Consider the following 19671-nt stretch of genomic DNA (forward strand, 5'->3'; position numbering starts at 1 on the left):
TTAGAAGTTGGTATTTACACGAGTGGTGTATTTCTGTCCCATGAATAAGCGCACTACTTTTCTATATCAATATAGGCAAATATCTACAGAAATAGAATGATCATTCCAAACTATGCGACCGATAAACTTTTTATTGTGAGGATTAAGTCATGATACAGAGAAAGGACAAAGAAATATACACCGAAAACGAAAGCCCGCTTAACGGTACGACTTCTGGTAACGAGCACGAGCACCTGGACCACCGAACTGGAACACGTTAGTATATATGTTTGTAAAACCAAAAATAATGACAGACGCACCTTCTTGGGCTCAGAGTGTCTGGAGTCGGCGATAAGGAGAGTACGGTCGTAAGCAATAAGAGCCTTTTTCAACTCGTTCTTGCTCTGTTCATCGACAAACTTCTGGTGATAGGCAACAATAGCTTTAGCGATTGCCTGGCGAATAGCATAGATCTGGGAAACGTGGCCACCACCGGTGACACGGACACGGATATCAATGTTGGCAAACTTGTCAAGACCGACAATTAAAAGAGGCTCATAAACCTGCAGTGTGTTAACCAATGATGCGGACGACAGAAAAAGTCGAACTGGACCATATGCGGTCTTATAAATGGTTGAATCATACCTTGAAACGGAGGATCTCGGGCTCAACAAGCTGAATAGGTGAACCATTAACCTTAAGAAGACCCTTGCCAGCCTAAAGCACATTGTTAAAATAACAAACATCAAATCACGAATAGTCTTCAGCATACCTTAGCGTAGGCGACGGCGGTAGCAGACTTCTTCTTTCCGAAGGTCTAAAAGAACCAATATTAGCACCTGCGAAACGTAACAAAAATCGAGCAGAACTATTAAACAAAACGCACCTGAACACTCTGAACAGAACTCATATTGACTATATTTATTCGCGAACTATTATCTACCTTTCCAGCAAATAATAATAATTATATAAAGGGATTATACTTGGGCAACTCGCTTTGACGATTCTGTTGCCCTCTAGCATGCAGCGTTCGCCCAGGTCGCCGCACTCAGTATTGCTGGTCGGGACAGAGCTGTAAGGCAGTCACGCGCAAGTGGCATAATAAACCCTACTAGCCCTACAGGTCATGCGAACCCACAACACTCAAGCCGCGCTTTGGCAGCTGTGGGAGAGTACAATCTTTGACGATAATTCCAGGTCAGAGCTGTGAATAGATTCGGTCTTCTTTTCTCGCAGGACAACATCAAGTTCACGAAACAGCAGAACAGCAGAAATGGGTGAGTTTTAATCTAGTTTTAATAACGATGCATTGCCGTCTTTGTTATTTGGTCCTGCAGTTATGCTAACGTGGATGTAGCTATCGCAAAGAACTATCCTATCCTCTCCAACCATTTCAGAAAGGTACGATCTTATCGAAGATGAAAAGTTTGCTCCGATTGCTCGAATTACATTTGGATGAACAGGTTGTTTGTTTAATTTATTTTGACAATTTGTGATCGATTTTTATTTTACCGGTGATTTTTAGTAGAGACTAATCTGTTTGATTTAGCACTGGCAAACCCGGGTTCGCGTCCACTTTGACCAGGCCGGCCGAAAGCTTCGTCGCAGAAATGCCCGTCTCCAGAAGGCCGCTGTCGTTGCTCCCCGTCCTGTTGACTCGTTGAGACCTATTGTTCGTGCTCCTACTATTCGATACAATCGTCGTCTTCGCGCTGGCAAGGGTTTCACTCTTGAGGAACTTAAGGTAGGATTTTATTATTAATTTTATTTTTATCTTAGTCAGAAGATTGGTTTGGTTAACTTTTTTATAGGCTGCTGGTATCCCTAAGAAGTTTGCTCCAACCATTGGTATTGCTGTCGACTTCCGCCGCCAGAATCGTTCCGTTGAAGGTTTTGAGGCCAACGTTGAGAGATTGAAAGAATACAAGTCTAAGTTGATCATCTTCCCGCGTAAGGCTGGCAAGCCTAAGGCTGGTGATTCTTCTGCTGAGGAGGTCGCAGATGTTTCGCAGACTGTTTCCACTTCAGCTGTATTCCCGATTACGCAGATTGCTCCTGAGACCGAGCCTCGTGCTATTACCGAGGAGGCCAAGTCGTTTGAAGCTTACCGTACGCTCCGTATTGCTCAGTCTGATGCTCGATACGCCGGAATTCGTGCTAAGCGGGCCAAAGACAAGGCTGACGCTGAAGCTGAGAAGAAGAAATAAAAAATCGGTGTTGATGCAACGACAAGGAAGAAAAATTGGGCTGTTTTGTTTAATGCGTTTGCCATTATGTACATGATTTAGCACTTGTAAATCTAATTTAACATAAAATTATATCATTTTATTTGATGTAGCTCAATTCCTACAATATCACCCAAAAATTGTGCAACTATCAACTATCAAACAAATTCCGAATTAGTATACATGAAGCGGAGTAGACTCCTCTAGTTTTGAGCAGAGTATTGAATAGAAGTGGTATCTTCGGAAATAATTTATCGATATCTAAAGTTTTATCTGACTATCGTTAGATCTGTGTAAGACGTTACAGGGATATAGTGGTCACGTACAATAAGAAGGAGCGCTCATATGTGTGGTTATTCTACTCGATACATCACCAGTCGATATATCGAAGAGTAAATCCCAGGAAATGACGAGTTTGCAATGTTTCTCTGAGACAATAAGAAGTGGCTGGCCAATCCAAAATGCGAAGCCTACTCGATGTGAAGACCTGATCCGACCTGGCCCATTGGTCAGGCTTGGAAAAGTGTTATTTATCTGCATGAAAGTTTTGGCACGGATTATAGACAGTCGAGCAAACTCCGATACGCCGTAAAGGAAATTTGAGATATTACATCGTCCTGCTGCATTTCTATTGCGGGAATCGTCGGCTAATTGCTCAGCAAACTGAGCAATAGGTCTGACAGCCCAAGGTGGATGGATCGTACTCGAATCGACGGAGAAATCGACCAGTTCCAAGTCTGTCTGATTGACAGTGAAAGACAAAGCAAACGTAATCTTAGATTCAGGATGAGAAACTGTGATTAAATGTTTTGTGATTCGCAAGGCTGAAGGCTCTTCTCCTGGATCCAAAGAGGTGTAATCTATGTCTACTGATACAGTATCCAGATGAAGGCCAGTCAGTTGTCGGAGTTTTCCAAGATCGAGTTCTGAGTCAGGCGCGTGGGGCAAAGAAGAAGCTATAGGAGTTGTGTTTGCGTGAGAAACTAATAACGAGTTAACAGCCTCATTATTAGAAAGTAACAACTGCGCAACGACAGCGTTTAACTGCCCATTGACGGGCCCATTGACGGCCCCATTGGTAGAACGTGCCCTCTTCGCTTCCGAGATTTCCTCCTTCAGTTTTCGAATCTCCTGCTTAGATGAGGCTAGTTGTTGCAGCAGAGCACTGCGTCGCCTTTCAATGGATTGTACTTGTAAAATTTCGTGATTGTTCAAGATTGAGTCAAGGCGATTTTCATGCAGATTCTGAGTGGGTGTAGAACTGTGATGTCGGGAAGATGACAAACGACCGATCTGATTCAGGGTCGCGAAGCGCGGTGCAACCGAACCGGCGGTGGATGAGACAGCACCATGAGCACTTCTAGTGGATGGTTTTTGTAAATGTAAAAGTCGATCACCATCAGGCGAGACTGGTAGCATTATTCAATACCAATCGAACCTGATGGCAGATGATTTATTGAAATAATTTCCTGATTGTCTACTCTGTGAATCGATATGTTGACATCAGATCAAAATGGAAGCAGAGCACATGATACGTACGGCATAAAAGCACAGACCTTGATGATATATGTCAGTTTGTTTACTTGTTGTCAGGACACCCGTTGCCATGGAAGATCCCTCCTTTGCGGACTCTGAAATAATCCTTGGAAGAGTCTGCTTTCTGCTATATGAAAAATTAGTATTACAGTAAACCAGTTGAATGATTTAGCTATAGAAGGACCACAGTAGCGGCCCAATGTTGTCAGTTGAGACTGTTTATGCACGGATAGATGTCGACGGTGTTGAGGCTCCGGTCTGGGGAAGATCTCGAGACTGCTGTGGAATAATATGCACCCGCGAGCCTCACTCTAAAGCACCGTACTTTCGTTCCCACAATAAATACTGGTTTGTGTACAATCTAACAGGCAAAACCAAAACAAGGCGCCACTACCGTCTCGACGACGAAGAACCTCATTCGGGTCATTCTGCGCAGACTCCTTTAATTTTGTCCCGGAAAAGACCTTTCTCTGTTTCTCTTTTTTTGCGGTCGGATTGCGTCGTTCCACCAGTATTGCATTAGTAGCAAGACTAAGCCCGTTCCCGTCCTAAGGTGCAGTCATGGACGATCGCTCGTGGTTGCAGACGCGTCCGCGTCGCAGTTCCAGCGTAGGTCCCGACTCGCCAGACAACATCAATGCAGCTCGCCCGAGGTCTCCAGCTAGTTCGCCAGTTCGAGGAATTCGCAAGAGTTCGACATCGAATATTTATCTAAATCTCTCTTCGCCTCGGAATATGCGCAGATCTTATTCGAACGATCCAGGTCTGCGGCATGCTGGCCCGTCTGGACCGCTGCATGCTGTAGCACACCATTCACCGTCTCCGTCCCGAAGACCTCGATTGTCTACGCACTCGAATCCTCGACCAGGCTCGTCTTATTCGTATGGAAGTCCAAGGAAATCTGTGCTGAGCACAGCAACGTCCAGAAACTCGGACGGCTCTGGTTCAATTTCAATCAGGTATCCATCTGGATTCCATGGTTCCAGCCCATTTCGCTCGTTCTCGGCTGGTGCTTCAGACTTTCTTGCCGATGGAGCTAATGATGATGACGATTCAAGTGAGGTTCTTAATGACGATCCGTTTGTCGGCGGTGTGGCTCTGCAAGATCATTCGCCATCAATCCCGGCTACAGCGATTATTGAACAATCACGCCGTCCGACTGCTGCCGTCGAGCCTGCCACAGACAGCAACAACAATCATCCAGCTGCAGCAGCTACAAATGCAAGCAATAGATATTCGGGAGTATCGCGTTTTTATTATAATACCTATGAAAGTAATTACAATTCTTCGGAAGAGGAGGTCGACGATGACTCTTCAGTGTACTCGGCAGTGCCAATCACACCACCAATCGAGCTGGAACTAGAAGAGCCCACGTCTGAAGGTAGCGATATTCTTGCTCCAGGACTGCGTCGAATGCTCGAAGAGCAAGACGCTAATAATGCATTGGAAGAGGGCTCATCCGATCTGGACTACGATGACAATGGCAAAGGCAGTGACGACGCTCAGGTGATTGAGAGAGATTCAGATGGACAATATAGAAGCCGCCGATTGCTGCGGACGCGAAGCGAGGATTTCGGACTCGATGAAAATTCGTTTGATACAGATGCCGAATATACGCAGTTTCCATTTGCATCTGATGCAGGCCCAGATTATAGTCAGCATATTCCTGACTTTGATGCAGACAATTCGCATGCCATGGAAAAGATGGGTAGTGATATGTTTGCGTTGCCCGACAACGAAGCGCCAAAGTCGGGGGCGAAACTAGACACAGAGAACAATCCGGTGATTGTGCATCCGGTGTATCCAGGAATCGAACCGAATCAAGTTATTTACCGGGAACGAGAAATTACAGACGAGCAAGAGCGAGGAAGTGAAAGTGGGCCCAAAAAGGCAATGGTACCGGTATATATGGAGACGCTAGCACTGTCGACGTTCCCATATGTCAACTCGTTAGCTCCATTTTCAGCTATGTTACAACAACTTCCTAGAGGTCAATATGCGACCACGATGTCGGCTGGAGCCATCGGAAATCATAGAGACAGTCGTATATCTGCGATTTTGCCTCCACTACCAACTCGAGAAAGTATATTAAAGTTTCCGCGCTCGATAGCTTCACGGTTTTCGATGAAGAGCAAGCCATGTGAGGATAATGCACAAAGTCAGGTAGCAGACGAGAGCAAATCAAGACCAGCGGAAAGTCCTGTAGCTAGACGGAATGTGGAGCCGGCTAGGCCAGTACCTAGTGGAGGGCCGGAAGACCCAATGGATTTCTTGATACAGCTTGAGAACGGAGTCGGTCGATTCCAACACGATTCGATGTTTGAGTTCAAAGCGCTGGAACCACCAGCTCTTGTTCAGGGCCGCGCAAACTGTCCGGAGAGTATAGGAGCAATGCTGCTGGTTGTGTTTGTGTTGTTCCCGCCGATGTGGTTGGTGATGGGCTTTGGAGGGCTAGACAGCACGTTTGGCGAGATTTCGCGGACTCAAAAGATCGTTGCTCGGACATTGGGGTTATGTCTGTTTACGGCAGCCATTGCTGGGATAGTCATTGGACTGGCAGTTGGACTGACTTGAAGGGAGTAGCGGAGTGTTATTAAAAAGGGGATGAGGTCTTTGTATATTAAGGAATTGCATGAGTGTGTATGAGGATCTGGATGATATAGGATGTGCTTGTATTTTTGATTTAAGTTTGGATTTGTTTGGATCTACTTTGAATATTTTGGAATTTTTGCATTGAAGCTGCTATTTGAGGAGGAATGCTGTCTCACGTTCGTTTCTGGAGTATAGATTGTAGCATTGAAGATAATGAGTTATTATTGTACATAATATGGATGGTTGACTGGGTCATGGACCAGGAAATCCCACGTAGACTAGAAATAACAGAAAATGATTTCTATTGAAATTAAAGTGCATTGTATTCCGTAAGGGGAATAAGAAATACATTATTCTATACCAAAATGTAGCTAATCCAATACAGCATCAAGTTGGACAATGCTGTCGGAAGCAGCGGTAGAGGACTCGGTGGAGCAGATGGCCATTCTCGGCCGGGCCTTTGTAGCTGCTTAGTTAGGAATGGGATTAGTATGATATTATATAATATCACTCTTTATGCATTATAATAGTAGCAGTTAATATTTAATTGTGATAATACAAAGTAGAATAACGATAGTATTATTTTATGATAATATAATAGAAAATAATAATCGCTGTCGTACTTGTCGTATTCAACAGTCAAAACCGGTCGGTTCCGTTTGACGGTAGTCATCTTGTCGTCATAAGTTCAGTTGTTCGGCTGTTCATTTATTCATTGCACAGTTACTTCTGTTGATATCACCGTTCACTTCGGTTTTCTTAATATAATTATATAATTCGTATTATATAATTAAATATCCTCAGTCTCTTGCATCCGCCTCCCTGCAATTTGGTCTTTCTTTTTCCTGCTCAGACGATCTACAAGAGTTGGAGTTTGGATCGGCCCGACTGGAACTTTGTGATTTGATTTGATTTGATTTGCGTTGTTTCGTGTTCTTTGTGCTCTTTTACTGCTTTTCTATTGTTTTTTTATTGCTCTTCGGCTATTTTTATTTGGCTTATTAGAGCTACTTCTACTATTCCTGTTATTGCACATCTTCAACTTTTTCGTCAAGTTTTTACTGAGCTCAACCTCCTCAAACGGCTCTTCCCCCGCTCTAAGTCCAACACATCTCATTAAACATGGGCAACTCGGCCGCAAAGGAACAACCCCTCACTAGCTCCAGTCGTTCTGGAAATAGGCGCCAGAGCTCATCTTCCGTTGTGGATTCTACCAGTCCACGTCGTTCGAGCCGCCAGCACCGCTCGTCTGTACATAGGCATGGCTCAGTTTCAAGTGCTGACGGCCACCAGCCGTCGTCGTCCTCGGCCGGACTATCTCTCGGACTCGGTCATACGTCGTCCAAGTTTTCTGTCAGACACGTTTTGAACTTGGACGATCAGGTCGATGGTGGATATCTCGTTCCTCAGGGGGTATATTCCGGTCCCCAGGATTTTAAAGCCCGCATAGTTCGACAACTCATGGTACGTTGATTCAGTTTCCTTTTTGCAGATCTCGCCTTCGTATTAACTTTACAGATCGATCGCAAGCTTGCTCCTTTCTACAAAGGACTGGAGGATTTTGAAGAAGACTGGTCAGATGTCCAGCTACTAGCTGCAATCCATGGCCAGCCAATACCGCCTCCGGTCGCCGCCGAGCCAAGTCTATCCACCCCGTCGGCCGTCACTGCTTCTTCACCATTATCCACACCTGACCTGAGTTCTTCCAGTGCTCCTCCTCTTTCTCCGACTTCTCCGCTGTCGGCAACATTCCCATCGACTTCTTCCACGTCCGAAGTACCGGGCCGCGGCCGCTCACAGTCGGTCGCAGAATCCACAAAGTCATCGGCATCCATCAAATCTCTCGTCAAATCTCGCTCCCGCGCAAGCACGGGTGGCTCTTCCTCTGACATGAAGAAATCGACTATCGAACTCACGTTGTATCGGAATGCCATCGAATGCCCAATCTGCTTTTTGTATTATCCGCCTTGGATTAATTCCACTCGATGCTGCGATCAGCCCATCTGCAGTGAATGCTTTGTTCAGATTCGCAGAGCAGATCCTCATATCCCGGAGCATGAGACTGACGATGTTCCCGGATCCAATGATGGATCAGCTGCCCGTAGCAGCGGTAATGCAAATGCAAACACGACCCCGTTCGGCATGATCGAATTGATTTCAGAAAGTGCGAGCTGTCCGTACTGCGCCGAACCTGATTTTGGTATTACCTATACACCGCCACCTTTCCGGTCGGGTATGTCGTCGTCTTCACCAGGAGCAGCAATTCGTGCAACGCTGATGCGGCAATCGAATGCGTCAAACTCAAGTACATCGCTTAATAGCAACAGCACAATCGGGTCACCGCCAGTAGGAGGAATAACGGCGAACCGACTTCGACGGCCCTCGATTCCAAGTACGTCCTCTGACGTCGTCACAACGGACCGAATCCGGCCAGACTGGGTGCTGAAACTTGCTAATGCTAATGCGCAAGCAGTTCGCCGAGCTGCCGCTGCGACAGCGCTGCATACAGCTGCGTTTTTGGGCGGCGATGATTCACGCGGTTCGCATGGCTCGACTCGGCATCGGAGTCGATTACTGAGAAGGACGTCTGCAAGTGGTGGAGGAAGTGGTGGAGGCGTTGACAGCTTGATTATTGGTTCTGGGGGCGGGCGCAGTGGCACATCTAGTACGAACAGTAGCGGGACGAATTTGTCGATTCTCGGCCGGCCGATGCTATCGATAGGTGGTGGTGGCGGTAGTCCTACGAGGATATCAAGTCGGCTCGCTGGATCGCCTACGAGTCCGAGCAGACGATCGGGAACTGGGCCTAGGCAGATGGCAGATTTGGAGGAGATGATGGTCATGGAAGCTATTAGAATATCGCTATTGGAGGCGGAAGCTACACAGAATTCGAATCAGCCTACGCCAGATGCACACCCAAGTTCAGATACTCATCCAAGCGAAGCTGTACATTCTGGGACAAACGCTGATATTAACACAGACACAAACACAGACTCACAAAGAGATATAAGCGTTCATTCGGAGAATAGGAGATCGGGTTCGAATCAGACAGACTTAGAGTCGCTTGAAGTTCATGGTGTAACAGCGAAGGTTGATCCTATCAGTGATTCAGAAACTCCAGTAGCATCGTCGTCCGGCAATGATTCAGCATCGACAGCGGCGGCTCAAGTATGCAAGGAAAATAGTCCGCCAAATAGCAAAATCGACAAGCCTGTGGATGACGAGGGCCCGAAAGAGCCGCTGAGTCAAGTGCAAGTGAAGAAAGAGACTGTCGGACAGACAATGGCGGTATAGGACTACAGGTATATTGATTGGTGTAATATAAGCTTGGAATGATATTGTAATACTATTATAAGTGGAATATTCAATAGTTTCGTCGGATTATCACATTACATAATGATATACCGTGGTATATTAAAGAATAAATGAAGATGCAACTTAGAAGCCTGAAATGTTCGGCCGAAATATAGCCGAGTACGACTGGAGAGACGTGAGGTTTGAATATTTCTTGTCACAAACGAATCAGTGTAGTCCTTTATTGAGCATACATATCGAAACTATTAGTAATTCGTGATCAAGATAGTCCTTATGTCTGGAACAGTGGATTTGGTTTTGCCGGACCAGACAACGCAATTTGCAATTACAGCAGGCCATGCACTTTTGTGCTTTTCAATCATATCTTCATACGTTTTACAAAGATGGCCTAATTTCAAAATCTGGATATCTTAGAGTACAGTGCAGCCTTTACGTTCGATTCAAATTGTGCTAGATAAAATTGTGTTTGCCAACTAAGCATCGGCGCGATTTTAAAGTCATCTCATTTCCAATATGAAAAGTTGCTCCAAAATGTTCAAACTACTTGCAAACTTTTACTGTTTCAAATCGCTAGTAAATTTCCCTCAAACTCGAAATATCTACTTAAAATGAATTAAATAGATTATATTACCTAATCATTCCGATGTCTGTCAATGAGAATAGCATTCGCTTGTTCAGGAAGTAATATTAGTGAGTGAGCACGATCAAAAACCTATTTGATATGAGGTTGTAAAAGACCATAATAAGATGTCAAACGATTTGGATTTGGATGCTATTTCAGTGTAGAGCTCGAGCTTAGATAATTAAAATGAATATTCGAAAATGCTTGTCCTCTTGCTGCCGGTATGATAGTACAAATATTTAGTAGGATGAGTGTATAAATGAGGAGTGCATAGATGGAGATTGATAAAGATCATATTTGGTGAGGAAGATCATTCCAGGAGGAGAACAGTCCGGTAAAAGAAGTAGCCAAATTAGTCAAATCTTTATCCATATTTACATTCGAATTCGTATGTCCACTGGACAAAGCCCAGTATATTCCGTAGTGAGATGCCAATAAATCAAATTCCTCGCGCTCGTCCAAGATTTCAAGCCGATCTATGCGGGCTTGGTCACGCTGATCTAACCAGGTATCATGTATAAATCTCATGTCTGCTGCCGCTGCGGCCGAAGTGAATCCCAAGGCTGCTGCGCGGGCTAGTTGAGTGGGCAATGAAGGGTATGCAATCATTGCTGGGATGGAGATACCGCGGGTGGCCAAGTTGTGGATCATGACTTTGCCAAAGGAATCTGAGTTTGCAAAGGGCTCGTAGGAAACGAAACCAACGTCAGGACAATAGGGCGAAGTCTGTCGTGCACGGAGAAAAGAAGACAACACGGAGTCTGCATGGGCAGGATCAAGATAACACAGACAGCATTCAGAGAGAATCAGGGTGGGCAGTGCGGGATTGTATCCTGGCAAGCCAACAACAGCGGAGGGCGAAGAAAGATGGTTAAGGTCCAAGCCGTGAATGTAATAAGAAGGAGAGGCAAGCGGACAGGTGAATAATGAGGACGGAGGCGGTTGAGTTCGAGACGATTGGATGGGCGACGGCGAGGCGCGCCGGGCTGGCTGGAGCTCGTAGACAACATCGCCTGGTATCAACGAGGACAGAACGTCGGACGACGCTATAATGCGAGCCTTGCGCAGAGCAGACGCGGGGAAGTCAATCTCATGGTAGACAAGTCCCGACGCGAGCGGACCGGAGAAGATGTGGAACGGTCGCGTGTCTGAACCAGCACCGAGCGAGACGATCTGACGCGAAACACCAGTGCCATCGGCGGCATTGCCAGCTGCGAGGAACTGATCTACAAGCCGAGACACAGACGACTGTCGAACATATGTTCCTCGGTTGATCAGAGGCAGTTTGCGCGCCGTTGACGAGGCCGGAACAGACGCAGGCGCCGGGACCGGATCGGCCAGAAACAGATGCAACAGATCGTCATTGAAGTATCCTGCGTCCGCAGCGGACAGTTTTGACGACAACGCGTCCGTGTCGGTCGCCTGTATTACTTTCGGTCGCGACATGTCGTGGGGACGACGACGCCAGCTAGATGGCACTTGCGAAGAACTGGACTGGTTTTGATGCTGATTGTGGATGCCATGTCGTAGTGTGAGCAAGTTCGGGATTTCCCTGATCGCGCTGGATTCATTGGATTGGCTGATATTGGCGGTTCTGGTAGAGCTATTGTGCGGATCTGAAGCTGTTGAGGGTGGCGATGGCATCGTAATTACGTAATTACGTAATTGCTTGAATTGAATAGCCAGAAGACAAGTAATAATCTTATATAATCACTAATGCAATTTCCGGAGAGTCATTCTGCCGCCAGAGCCGAGTGACGTCAGTCTATTTATCCGACCGGAGCAGAACGCTCGTCCGGGCGAGAGAATGTCCCAAACAGGGAAGATCCAAGTCGGTGACATTCTGGCCCGGGGTTTGTGTTGGATCTCGCATTTCGGTTAATTGGGAAATTGAACCGGCGAGCGGGATCCGGAGAACGGACGCTCGAGAAAATCCGGTTTGTCCGAGTCATCTTGTCATCGTCGGATTGGACTTGAATTTTTGATTTGTATCGGATGGATATGACTGTCAGTTAGGTCACAGAACTATTATATATTCCATTGGTATTCATTTAGTGTTCTCTGCCGGCTTTCTTCAGATCCTGCAAGACACTCTTCTACAATGGCCACATCCACACATACTCCCCTCAGCCGATATTCCTTCGAGGAGTCGTCGCGACTCGCTGCGACTGCTCGCGTGAAACTCTCGAAGGCAGCTAATGCTTCGGACCACGATCTGCGGATCCTCGTCTCACACGCAAATCTGCTTGACTCTCTCATGACACATCTTGCACATATCGACTCACGTCGGTCTGCTAAAGGCCTGACTCGTCGTTCCAATCTGGCCGGCTACTATGATGAGGATGAGGAATACGAAGAAGAAGAGAGCTATTATCCGTCGTACTCCGAATACATCAGTCAGTATGGCTCTGACGACGACGATTCCGCTTCGGATTCGTCGGATTCTTCGTTATCTGAGGATGAGCTGGAGTACGAGTCGGTGGCTCCTCGGGCGCCGTCTCTAAACCTATCGGATTCCGAGTCTGACGATGACGACGAAGACGACGACGACGACGACGACGACGACGACGAAGCGCTAGCCCATCTACATGCAATCCGCGCACAGCTTCTCCATAATTCTTCTTCCTCTTCTTCTTCCTCTTCTTCTTCCTCTTCTTCCTCTTCTTCCTCCTCCTCTTCCCGCCACGTCTCGTTCGCTCCCGAATCGGAGCCGAGACGGCCGTCCTTCTCCAATTCCCTTGATTCCAAGTACTCGCTCTACAGTAGTCTGGACTCTCGGTCACTTCACGGCCACGACTATTCCTATTCCTACAGTGACAGTGACGACGATGCTGATGAAGATGAAGATGACGACGAAGATGTGGGCGATTCTTTATACTCCCGCGCTAATTTGCATCTTCTCCATGCCGACAGAGAAGACTTTGACGACATGCCTGGTCTAACCCGCACTTCTTCACACGCATCAGCACATGACGACTCAGATCTGGATTCACAGTTACCACAGTTATCGCACTGTCGGTCTGCGTCTTCCGATGAGGAGGATGACCATGAGAGGGAACATGACCAAGATGGCTCGATTCCTCGTCATATCCCGGTTACTACTCTACCGTCTGGAAAGCAAAGTTTGCCATCATACTCATACGCAGATCTGCCTGTTTTTCAGAGTATATCTACGAGTCTAGCTCCGTGGATATCTTGTAATGCAAACAAATAAAGATATCTGGGACTGTTGTTCATGCATAGATGTTGTCTGGTTGATAATAGGCGTTTTTGTATATATCCCCTCTCTTACTTAATTGATTAATTTACAAATATATGATGTCGTATAGAACTGTGTAGTCTGTATCAATTTCCGAAGTGGTAATCAGTGGTCACGAGCTGAAATACCTATTCCGATGTCTCCGACAGCGGTGCTTTAGCGGTCATGCGGAATTTGACCGGCTGCCCGTCATTTGCTAGTTCTGATCTTTGACTGCGATATTTCATCATCTGTCGCAGCGAACCAGTAGTCTGTCCACATTATGGACTCCCTTATACTTAATTGTATATTATATATTGTATATTGTATATTGTATTCTGCATATTGAAACTTGGATTATCAAACCAGGCCGAGTCAGCTGTTTCGTCAATATGAATCATCCCATCTGGCGCATCTAGCGCTTCGATCAATCAATTTAATCAACCTGATCAGAATTCAATCTTTATATAAAAATTACTCGATTAATTTGTATATAGTCACTTTGTCAATGTCCGATATTATTGAAATGTGTTTTGTTTCCCCAGTTATGCCCTGGCTGTTACAATGTCTTGCATTTAATGCCATACTACTCCCACTGCTTTCCACTTAAATAAGTACTGCGGCTTCTCTCGTACTACTTTTCGGAAGACCAATATATCCATGTATCATCAGCCATTGAGCAAAACTTCGAAACTTGCAATTAACAATTAGCAATTTGCAATTAGCTACTTATAAATATTAGATTAAAATCACTGTATATACAGATTGTTGCATTATTTTCTTTTTGGATTCTTGCCTTACGGATTCACTGTGCTCTGCATGCGAAGTTACAGAATTAGTTCCTGTATCTAGAGACAAAGATCCAATCCGCTGTGCATTTATTCTACCGCATTATTACCGACCGCCAAAATGCAGAGATATCGTTCAAGTATATCTCGGGCAGTGGTCATGAACTGTCGGAGTAGGCGGCTTTCTCACTTTCATAGCTCTAGTCGTGCATTAACCAACACGAAAGAGCCGTCAAACGACTCCGACCCTCTTCCCGATAGCCCTGATTCACCGCTATCGATGCTTTTCAGCGCCCTGTTTTCCAACAGTGCCGAGTCTTCGGCGGAGCGGGCTTCTGTTCCGGGCTCGAAAGCATTTTCAGACCCTCTATCGGTTGTCGCCGCAGAAATGACGAACCTTACGACAAATATCCACATGCTTCTCGGTAGCGGCCAGCGCTCGCTCGACGCCGCTGCCAAATATTACGTCCAGAGCCAGGGCAAACATATCCGTCCCCTACTCGTACTGCTGATGAGTAGAGCATCTCTAGCAGCGCCAAAGCGAGAACACGCCCCGAACGAATTTCGCGTTCTACCGAATGTTGATGAGAACATCTCCCCACTCGACATCCTACGGGATTTCAACCCTGCAAAAGTGATCACGTCCATTGCGACTACGGTTCGCGACCATGCGAACGCGGTCGCCGCCGCCGCCGCAGCAGCAGCAGCCTCTACAAACCTCGACCCTGCAGTTGAAAAAATAGATCCGAACACAGGCGTGCTTCCCTCTCAGCGCCGGCTGGCGGAAATCACAGAAATGATCCACGCAGCATCACTGCTCCACGACGATGTCATTGATGACGCAGAAATGCGCAGAGGCCAGCCATCTGGAAACTTCAAGTTTGGTAATAAAATGTCTATTCTGGCAGGTGATTTCTTACTTGGACGAGCGTGTGTCTCCCTAGCTAGACTGCGTAATACCGAGGTGACCGAGTTAATTTCGACCGCGATTGTAAATCTCGTTGAGGGAGAAGTCATGCAGCTGAAAAATACGGCGCCCGAAGATTCCCTTACCGGGACAGCGACTCAGGCAACGTTCAAATACTACCTAGACAAAACATATCTCAAGACTGCCTCGTTGATGTCGAAATCCTGTCGCTCAGCTGCGGTGCTCGCTGGAATCCGACAAGATGCCGTGGAAGCTGCTTACCAGTACGGTCGCAACCTGGGTATGGCATTCCAACTCGTTGACGATTTACTTGATTACACGGTATCAGAAGCTGACTTGGGCAAACCTGCCGGAGCTGATTTACAGCTCGGACTGGCTACTGCACCTGCCTTGTTCGCCTGGTACGAGTACCCCGAACTCGGGCCCATGATCCGCCGGAAATTCTCTCAGTCGGGTGATGTCGCTCGTGCAAGAGAGCTTGTCGCTGCGTCTAATGGAGTCGAGCAGACACGGATGTTGGCAGAGAAGTATTCTGCCGAAGCTAGAGACGCCCTTGCCTTGTTTCCTGAGTCGTCCGCCAAAGAAGCGTTAGTTGATATGACCTATATGGTATTGAATAGGCGCAATTAAAGTCTTATGTAAATAACTATTCTGTTTACTTTTGTATATCGTCTGTATATTCAATTCTCAAATTAGTCACAATTTTTAACACCATTATCCATCCAATTATCCACCTTCCAATTCCAAATACATCCTCCAATTTATTCCGGCATAGCTATTGTCTTAAGTCAGTTTTAGAGGCTGAGTTGACGGCTGGGGTATCAGAATATGGCGCATGGCTCTGATCTTGATTCTGGCTTTGCATCGGCTCCGGAGCCTGGCTTTGGACTTGATCCTGGTCAGATACCTGATCATGAAAATTCGAATTACCAGACTCTAGATCAACTCGTTGTCCATTGGCAAACTGCGGAAACAGGAATGATCCAGCCGGCAGTCCACCGCGTTGTATGATGTCTGAGTATACGCCTGGTGCGCGATCATAGTTAATCACGCCATTATCTGCATCTTCGCGACGAGAGTAATAGACGTATTCCCTTTATTTGTGTTAAATTCAGTGCATCCTTGAAAATAAACGAATAAAATCCACATACAAATAGAGAGCGTGTAGAAGCCCAGGAAGATATCCCAGCATAGTGAGAGCAATGTTCACGACAAAATCGACCGAACAACCCGAGATGAACAGGATCCCCAAAGGAGGGACTGAGTCAGATTAGCTTAGCACTATATAATAAATAGTTTATTAAGGCTTATGCAAACCACATACTGAACAACGATGCAAGAATCACGATGAGCGAGGAGATCGATTCCATGATTGGTTTTGATGCTGTCGATGTGACTGCCGATTCTGATAATTGTAAAGCCTTTTGAATCGCAAAACCAAATAGAGTAAACAGCTACTAGATGTCTTCCCGAGGAAATCTCACGAAAATACCAAATGTTTTCCAAAGCACTGTAAAATTATAACCGCAAAAATGAAAACGAATGAAATTAGAAAACCTGCTTGTTGAAATACTTCCGAATCCGCTGGCGGTCCGAACAATCCAGCCACGGACCACGCAGAATGACGTAGCTGTCGCAGCCGCAGTATGGACTTGCCCGAGATCACGTGGTTACCGCTGTGGGGAAGGCGACAATAAGAATCCAACTGTACTGTGTATGTACATTATATAATTATTATGCTATTCTATTCTTATTCTATTAAATCTGATTATGTGATCAGATGGAATAAGTAGACTGAACTAGAGATCATCAAGACAAATATAATTTGGTTAAAGTCTTGCTTTAGGTGACAGATACTGCATCAATTAATGAGTCATTTATCTCACTTGATTATTCCATCCATCTACAACTATACGAAAATAAACAGAGATGACCTTGGCTGAAAGTCAATCTCCTATAGCCTTGTTGGCTGTGGATTGTATCAATGCCATTGGAATTGTACGTCTCATTTTGCGGGTTTGAATCACTGGTTCCAATCTCGGTTTTCAGTGTTTGATGTTCTACCTGATTTTGACTAACGAGCTAGGCTTCACGGAAAAACGCGTACCGACTATTCAGATCCTATGTGCTAGTTCCTGTTGGTGTAATCATTGTGCTTCTCTATCTCTATGCGATACACCAAGTCATTGCACTGACTCCTGTGAATTTTCCTGCCTCAGTGATATGCATGCTCCTGCTGTTCATATTTCTTCTCTTTCTTGACCTCACCATCGGATCCCGGAAAACAGCATCCTTTTCAAGAATTATCGACGTCCCCCTTGGATTTGGTCTACGATGGATTAATACTTTTTTCACGCCATCATTTGTGCTTTTGCCTCTGTCGCCGGCGGTGGGTGGCGCTGAGGTCGGGAAAATTGCTGCCGTGTTCATTCTCGGATTTATTGTCACCATGGCGTTTACTGCTTACCTAGTTCGAGGATTACAAGTCTTATTTAAGACTTCAAAACGTGCATTTGTCGAGCGGGCAGAAGAGCTACCACCCCATGACCGGACAAGTTTGGATGGCAACTCTCTTGGAAATGTTGATGAAGCAGAAGCTGAGACGGAAGTCCGTATTCGTGAGCCGGATCAGATTCAGGACCAGGTTACAGAGAGTATCCCGATCGAGACGGAAATACATGTGCACACTCACAGGCAAAAATTGGAAAGTAACGAAATCGAACTGCAAGAATTAAGACCAGTGTTCTCTAATCCGAGCCACAACGGTCCGACACCACTAGAACGAGCCAGAACACATTCCCATCGCCGAGTTGATCATGACCTTGCCTCAATTGACAACCCGCTTTCACGCACGGAAACCACGATGTCAGTGTCTGAAACCCGGTTTAATCGGGCTATTGATCGCGACCTCGAAATAATGGACTCGGAAGTTACGGATAGAGGTCGCCATAATCAGAACTCTGGTTCTACTGAATCTACAGATGAGATTAATACAATCGATACGGATGTCTTATCAAGCTTACGCAGGATTCTCACGCATGACCAAGATTCAACGGCTGATCTGAGCCGTGTTGCGACGCAGAATTCGTCGCCAGTACAAGCTGGAGAAACTGTAATTCCTACATTTTTCCGCATCGGTCTAGCGCCGAGTCCGCGGGCGATCTTCTTAGCCAACATGATTACGCAGTATCTTGACACCTTTCTGTACACTTTGATTTTGTTCACTGTTGGGCTACCGCTTCACTTTGTCTTGCGCTATTCACTAATCGCTCACTCTACATTCAGTATTCTCATGTTATTTCTGGGCTTACGGCTACCAGCGAAAATCCGACGTGTGGTTCATCCAATCTTCACCTGTTCAGGGCTTACCATTCTTGGGATTTTTGTGCTTGCCCTGGCGATCCACACCTCGCTGGACGACGGTCTGAACCAGTATTCAACAGGAAAGACATATTTATATTTATTTGACGGCAGTGCTGAGTACGCGCACAAAAGGCCTGGTGCGGGCGATCTATTCAAATCGCTTTTAGAAGTGAGCATTGTCTCACTGGCACTACCAATGTACCGGTTCCGTAACGACCTCAAACAGCATTTTTCGCTCATCATAATCCCCAACGTCGTTGTCGGGCTCATCACTTTCTTTGCGTATCCGCCCATTTGTTACGCAATTGGCATCTCAGCCCAGCGATCCATTGCGTTCATCGGCCGGTCCGTCACACTCGCTCTCGCTCTCCCTGTTGTCCAGGCTCTCGACGGCTCTCAATCTCTTGTGGCTGTAGTCGCCATTCTATCGGGAATAGTCGGCGTCTTGATTGGCGGGTATATCTTGAAGCTACTCAAAGTCAGGGAAGATGATTACTTGACTCGCGGAATTACTCTCGGTATTAACTCGTCTGCCGTAGCTACTGCTCATCTGTTGACCATAGACCCCCGTGCTTCCGCTCTATCGTCTTTATCTTTCGTCGTCTTCGGCACGACCTTGATCATCTTAAGCGCCATTCCACCCATTGTCCACGTCATGAAGTCCATGGTCGGTTTATAATGATTTGATGAGAATTTTGGCTTTTAGGAATTTGGATCCTATCGTTTCGTTGATTGTATCCAGCATCTTCGGCATTCAATAGTCTTGGTAATTTTACTGACCTTGAGATTTTTTGTGAACTTTTGTATCTTTGGCTTAATAAAATATCTGGACGTCTTAGAATATTTGCTATCCTATTTGACTTGACATTTTGTACTTGTCCTCTTACTTAACTTATGTACAGCATGTATAACGTTAGATATTATATTAATTTATATTAATCCTCGCAAAATGTACCCTTAATCAAATCACTCCTTCCATATCCCATATATAAACGCGTCAAAATACCATCAGTAACAAATTAAATAAACAACGAATAAATAAACAGCCGAAACCAGAACAGAAAACTAAATTGAAAGCCTGAATA

The 19671-nt window shown here is 45.9% G+C and overlaps 10 protein-coding genes across 10 annotated transcripts; 6 read left to right on the forward strand and 4 right to left on the reverse strand.

The window, feature by feature from the left end:
- Nucleotides 1-111: 111 nt before the first annotated feature.
- V1516DRAFT_678553 (40S ribosomal protein uS9) lies at nt 112-981 on the reverse strand. Its single transcript, XM_066922771.1, has 5 exons — nt 866-981; nt 752-796; nt 625-696; nt 300-542; nt 112-246 (listed from the first exon to the last, which is right to left on the reverse strand). Exons 1-5 carry the CDS (start codon nt 887-889, stop codon nt 199-201), a joined length of 432 nt encoding a protein of 143 aa, XP_066776212.1. The 5' UTR covers nt 890-981; the 3' UTR covers nt 112-198.
- Nucleotides 982-1128: 147 nt separating this feature from the next.
- Nucleotides 1129-2307, forward strand: V1516DRAFT_678556 (60S ribosomal protein eL13). The gene is made up of 4 exons (XM_066922772.1): nt 1129-1256; nt 1337-1380; nt 1529-1723; nt 1791-2307. Exons 1-4 carry the CDS (start codon nt 1253-1255, stop codon nt 2184-2186), a joined length of 639 nt encoding a protein of 212 aa, XP_066776213.1. The 5' UTR covers nt 1129-1252; the 3' UTR covers nt 2187-2307.
- Nucleotides 2308-2355: 48 nt separating this feature from the next.
- V1516DRAFT_627547 (uncharacterized protein) lies at nt 2356-3623 on the reverse strand (the record flags this gene model as incomplete). Its single annotated transcript, XM_066919795.1, has 2 exons — nt 2356-2477; nt 2531-3623. 2 exons carry the CDS (start codon nt 3621-3623, stop codon nt 2356-2358), a joined length of 1215 nt encoding a protein of 404 aa, XP_066776214.1.
- A 275-nt stretch (nt 3624-3898) lies between these two features.
- V1516DRAFT_678564 (uncharacterized protein) lies at nt 3899-6609 on the forward strand. Its single transcript, XM_066922773.1, has one exon. The coding sequence runs from the start codon at nt 4302-4304 to the stop codon at nt 6312-6314; it is 2013 nt and encodes a 670-aa protein (XP_066776215.1). The 5' UTR covers nt 3899-4301; the 3' UTR covers nt 6315-6609.
- An 845-nt stretch (nt 6610-7454) lies between these two features.
- V1516DRAFT_686724 (uncharacterized protein) lies at nt 7455-9626 on the forward strand (the record flags this gene model as incomplete). Its single annotated transcript, XM_066923682.1, has 2 exons — nt 7455-7796; nt 7851-9626. The coding sequence occupies 2 exons, from the start codon at nt 7455-7457 to the stop codon at nt 9624-9626; spliced, it is 2118 nt and encodes a 705-aa protein (XP_066776216.1).
- Nucleotides 9627-10560: 934 nt separating this feature from the next.
- On the reverse strand, nt 10561-11715 carry V1516DRAFT_627411 (S-adenosyl-L-methionine-dependent methyltransferase; the record flags this gene model as incomplete). Its single annotated transcript, XM_066919790.1, has 1 exon — nt 10561-11715. One exon carries the CDS (start codon nt 11713-11715, stop codon nt 10561-10563), a length of 1155 nt encoding a protein of 384 aa, XP_066776217.1.
- Nucleotides 11716-12133: 418 nt separating this feature from the next.
- Nucleotides 12134-13595, forward strand: V1516DRAFT_678569 (uncharacterized protein). Its single transcript, XM_066922774.1, has one exon. It carries the CDS (start codon nt 12371-12373, stop codon nt 13481-13483), a length of 1113 nt encoding a protein of 370 aa, XP_066776218.1. The 5' UTR covers nt 12134-12370; the 3' UTR covers nt 13484-13595.
- A 578-nt stretch (nt 13596-14173) lies between these two features.
- V1516DRAFT_678570 (isoprenoid synthase domain-containing protein) lies at nt 14174-15944 on the forward strand. The gene has a single exon (XM_066922775.1). The coding sequence runs from the start codon at nt 14417-14419 to the stop codon at nt 15851-15853; it is 1437 nt and encodes a 478-aa protein (XP_066776219.1). The 5' UTR covers nt 14174-14416; the 3' UTR covers nt 15854-15944.
- V1516DRAFT_678572 (uncharacterized protein) lies at nt 15878-16794 on the reverse strand. Its single transcript, XM_066922776.1, has 3 exons — nt 16548-16794; nt 16375-16483; nt 15878-16317 (listed from the first exon to the last, which is right to left on the reverse strand). Exons 1-3 carry the CDS (start codon nt 16591-16593, stop codon nt 15999-16001), a joined length of 474 nt encoding a protein of 157 aa, XP_066776220.1. The 5' UTR covers nt 16594-16794; the 3' UTR covers nt 15878-15998.
- Nucleotides 16795-16960: 166 nt separating this feature from the next.
- Nucleotides 16961-19538, forward strand: V1516DRAFT_678573 (LrgB-like family-domain-containing protein). The gene is made up of 2 exons (XM_066922777.1): nt 16961-17221; nt 17310-19538. Exons 1-2 carry the CDS (start codon nt 17153-17155, stop codon nt 19263-19265), a joined length of 2025 nt encoding a protein of 674 aa, XP_066776221.1. The 5' UTR covers nt 16961-17152; the 3' UTR covers nt 19266-19538.
- The last annotated feature ends 133 nt before the right edge of the window (nt 19539-19671 follow it).

The sequence above is a fragment of the Lipomyces oligophaga genome, assembly GCF_038497815.1.
Source record: "Lipomyces oligophaga strain CBS 7107 unplaced genomic scaffold V1516scaffold_6, whole genome shotgun sequence".
Lineage (NCBI taxonomy): Eukaryota > Fungi > Ascomycota > Lipomycetes > Lipomycetales > Lipomycetaceae > Lipomyces > [Lipomyces] oligophaga.

Excerpts from the sequence above, each read along its gene's own strand:
- V1516DRAFT_678553 (XM_066922771.1), bottom strand. The coding sequence starts at position 889 with ATGAGTTCTGTTCAGAGTGTTCAG. Across the intron at positions 697-751 it reads CCGCCGTCGCCTACGCTAAG|GCTGGCAAGGGTCTTCTTAA; the intron begins GTATGCTGAAGA and ends AATGTGCTTTAG. Across the intron at positions 543-624 it reads CCGAGATCCTCCGTTTCAAG|GTTTATGAGCCTCTTTTAAT; the intron begins GTATGATTCAAC and ends AACACACTGCAG.
- V1516DRAFT_678556 (XM_066922772.1), top strand. Across the intron at positions 1,381-1,528 it reads TCTCCAACCATTTCAGAAAG|CACTGGCAAACCCGGGTTCG; the intron begins GTACGATCTTAT and ends TGTTTGATTTAG. Across the intron at positions 1,724-1,790 it reads TCACTCTTGAGGAACTTAAG|GCTGCTGGTATCCCTAAGAA; the intron begins GTAGGATTTTAT and ends ACTTTTTTATAG.
- V1516DRAFT_678564 (XM_066922773.1), top strand. The coding sequence starts at position 4,302 with ATGGACGATCGCTCGTGGTTGCAGACGCGTCCGCGTCGCAGTTCCAGC.
- V1516DRAFT_678569 (XM_066922774.1), top strand. The coding sequence starts at position 12,371 with ATGGCCACATCCACACATACTCCCCTCAGCCGATATTCCTTCGAGGAG.
- V1516DRAFT_678570 (XM_066922775.1), top strand. The coding sequence starts at position 14,417 with ATGCAGAGATATCGTTCAAGTATATCTCGGGCAGTGGTCATGAACTGT.
- V1516DRAFT_678572 (XM_066922776.1), bottom strand. The coding sequence starts at position 16,593 with ATGGAATCGATCTCCTCGCTCATCGTGATTCTTGCATCGTTGTTCA. Across the intron at positions 16,484-16,547 it reads GATTCTTGCATCGTTGTTCA|TCCCTCCTTTGGGGATCCTG; the intron begins GTATGTGGTTTG and ends AATCTGACTCAG. Across the intron at positions 16,318-16,374 it reads CTTCTACACGCTCTCTATTT|GGAATACGTCTATTACTCTC; the intron begins GTATGTGGATTT and ends ACACAAATAAAG.
- V1516DRAFT_678573 (XM_066922777.1), top strand. The coding sequence starts at position 17,153 with ATGACCTTGGCTGAAAGTCAATCTCCTATAGCCTTGTTGGCTGTGGAT. Across the intron at positions 17,222-17,309 it reads GTATCAATGCCATTGGAATT|GCTTCACGGAAAAACGCGTA; the intron begins GTACGTCTCATT and ends CTAACGAGCTAG.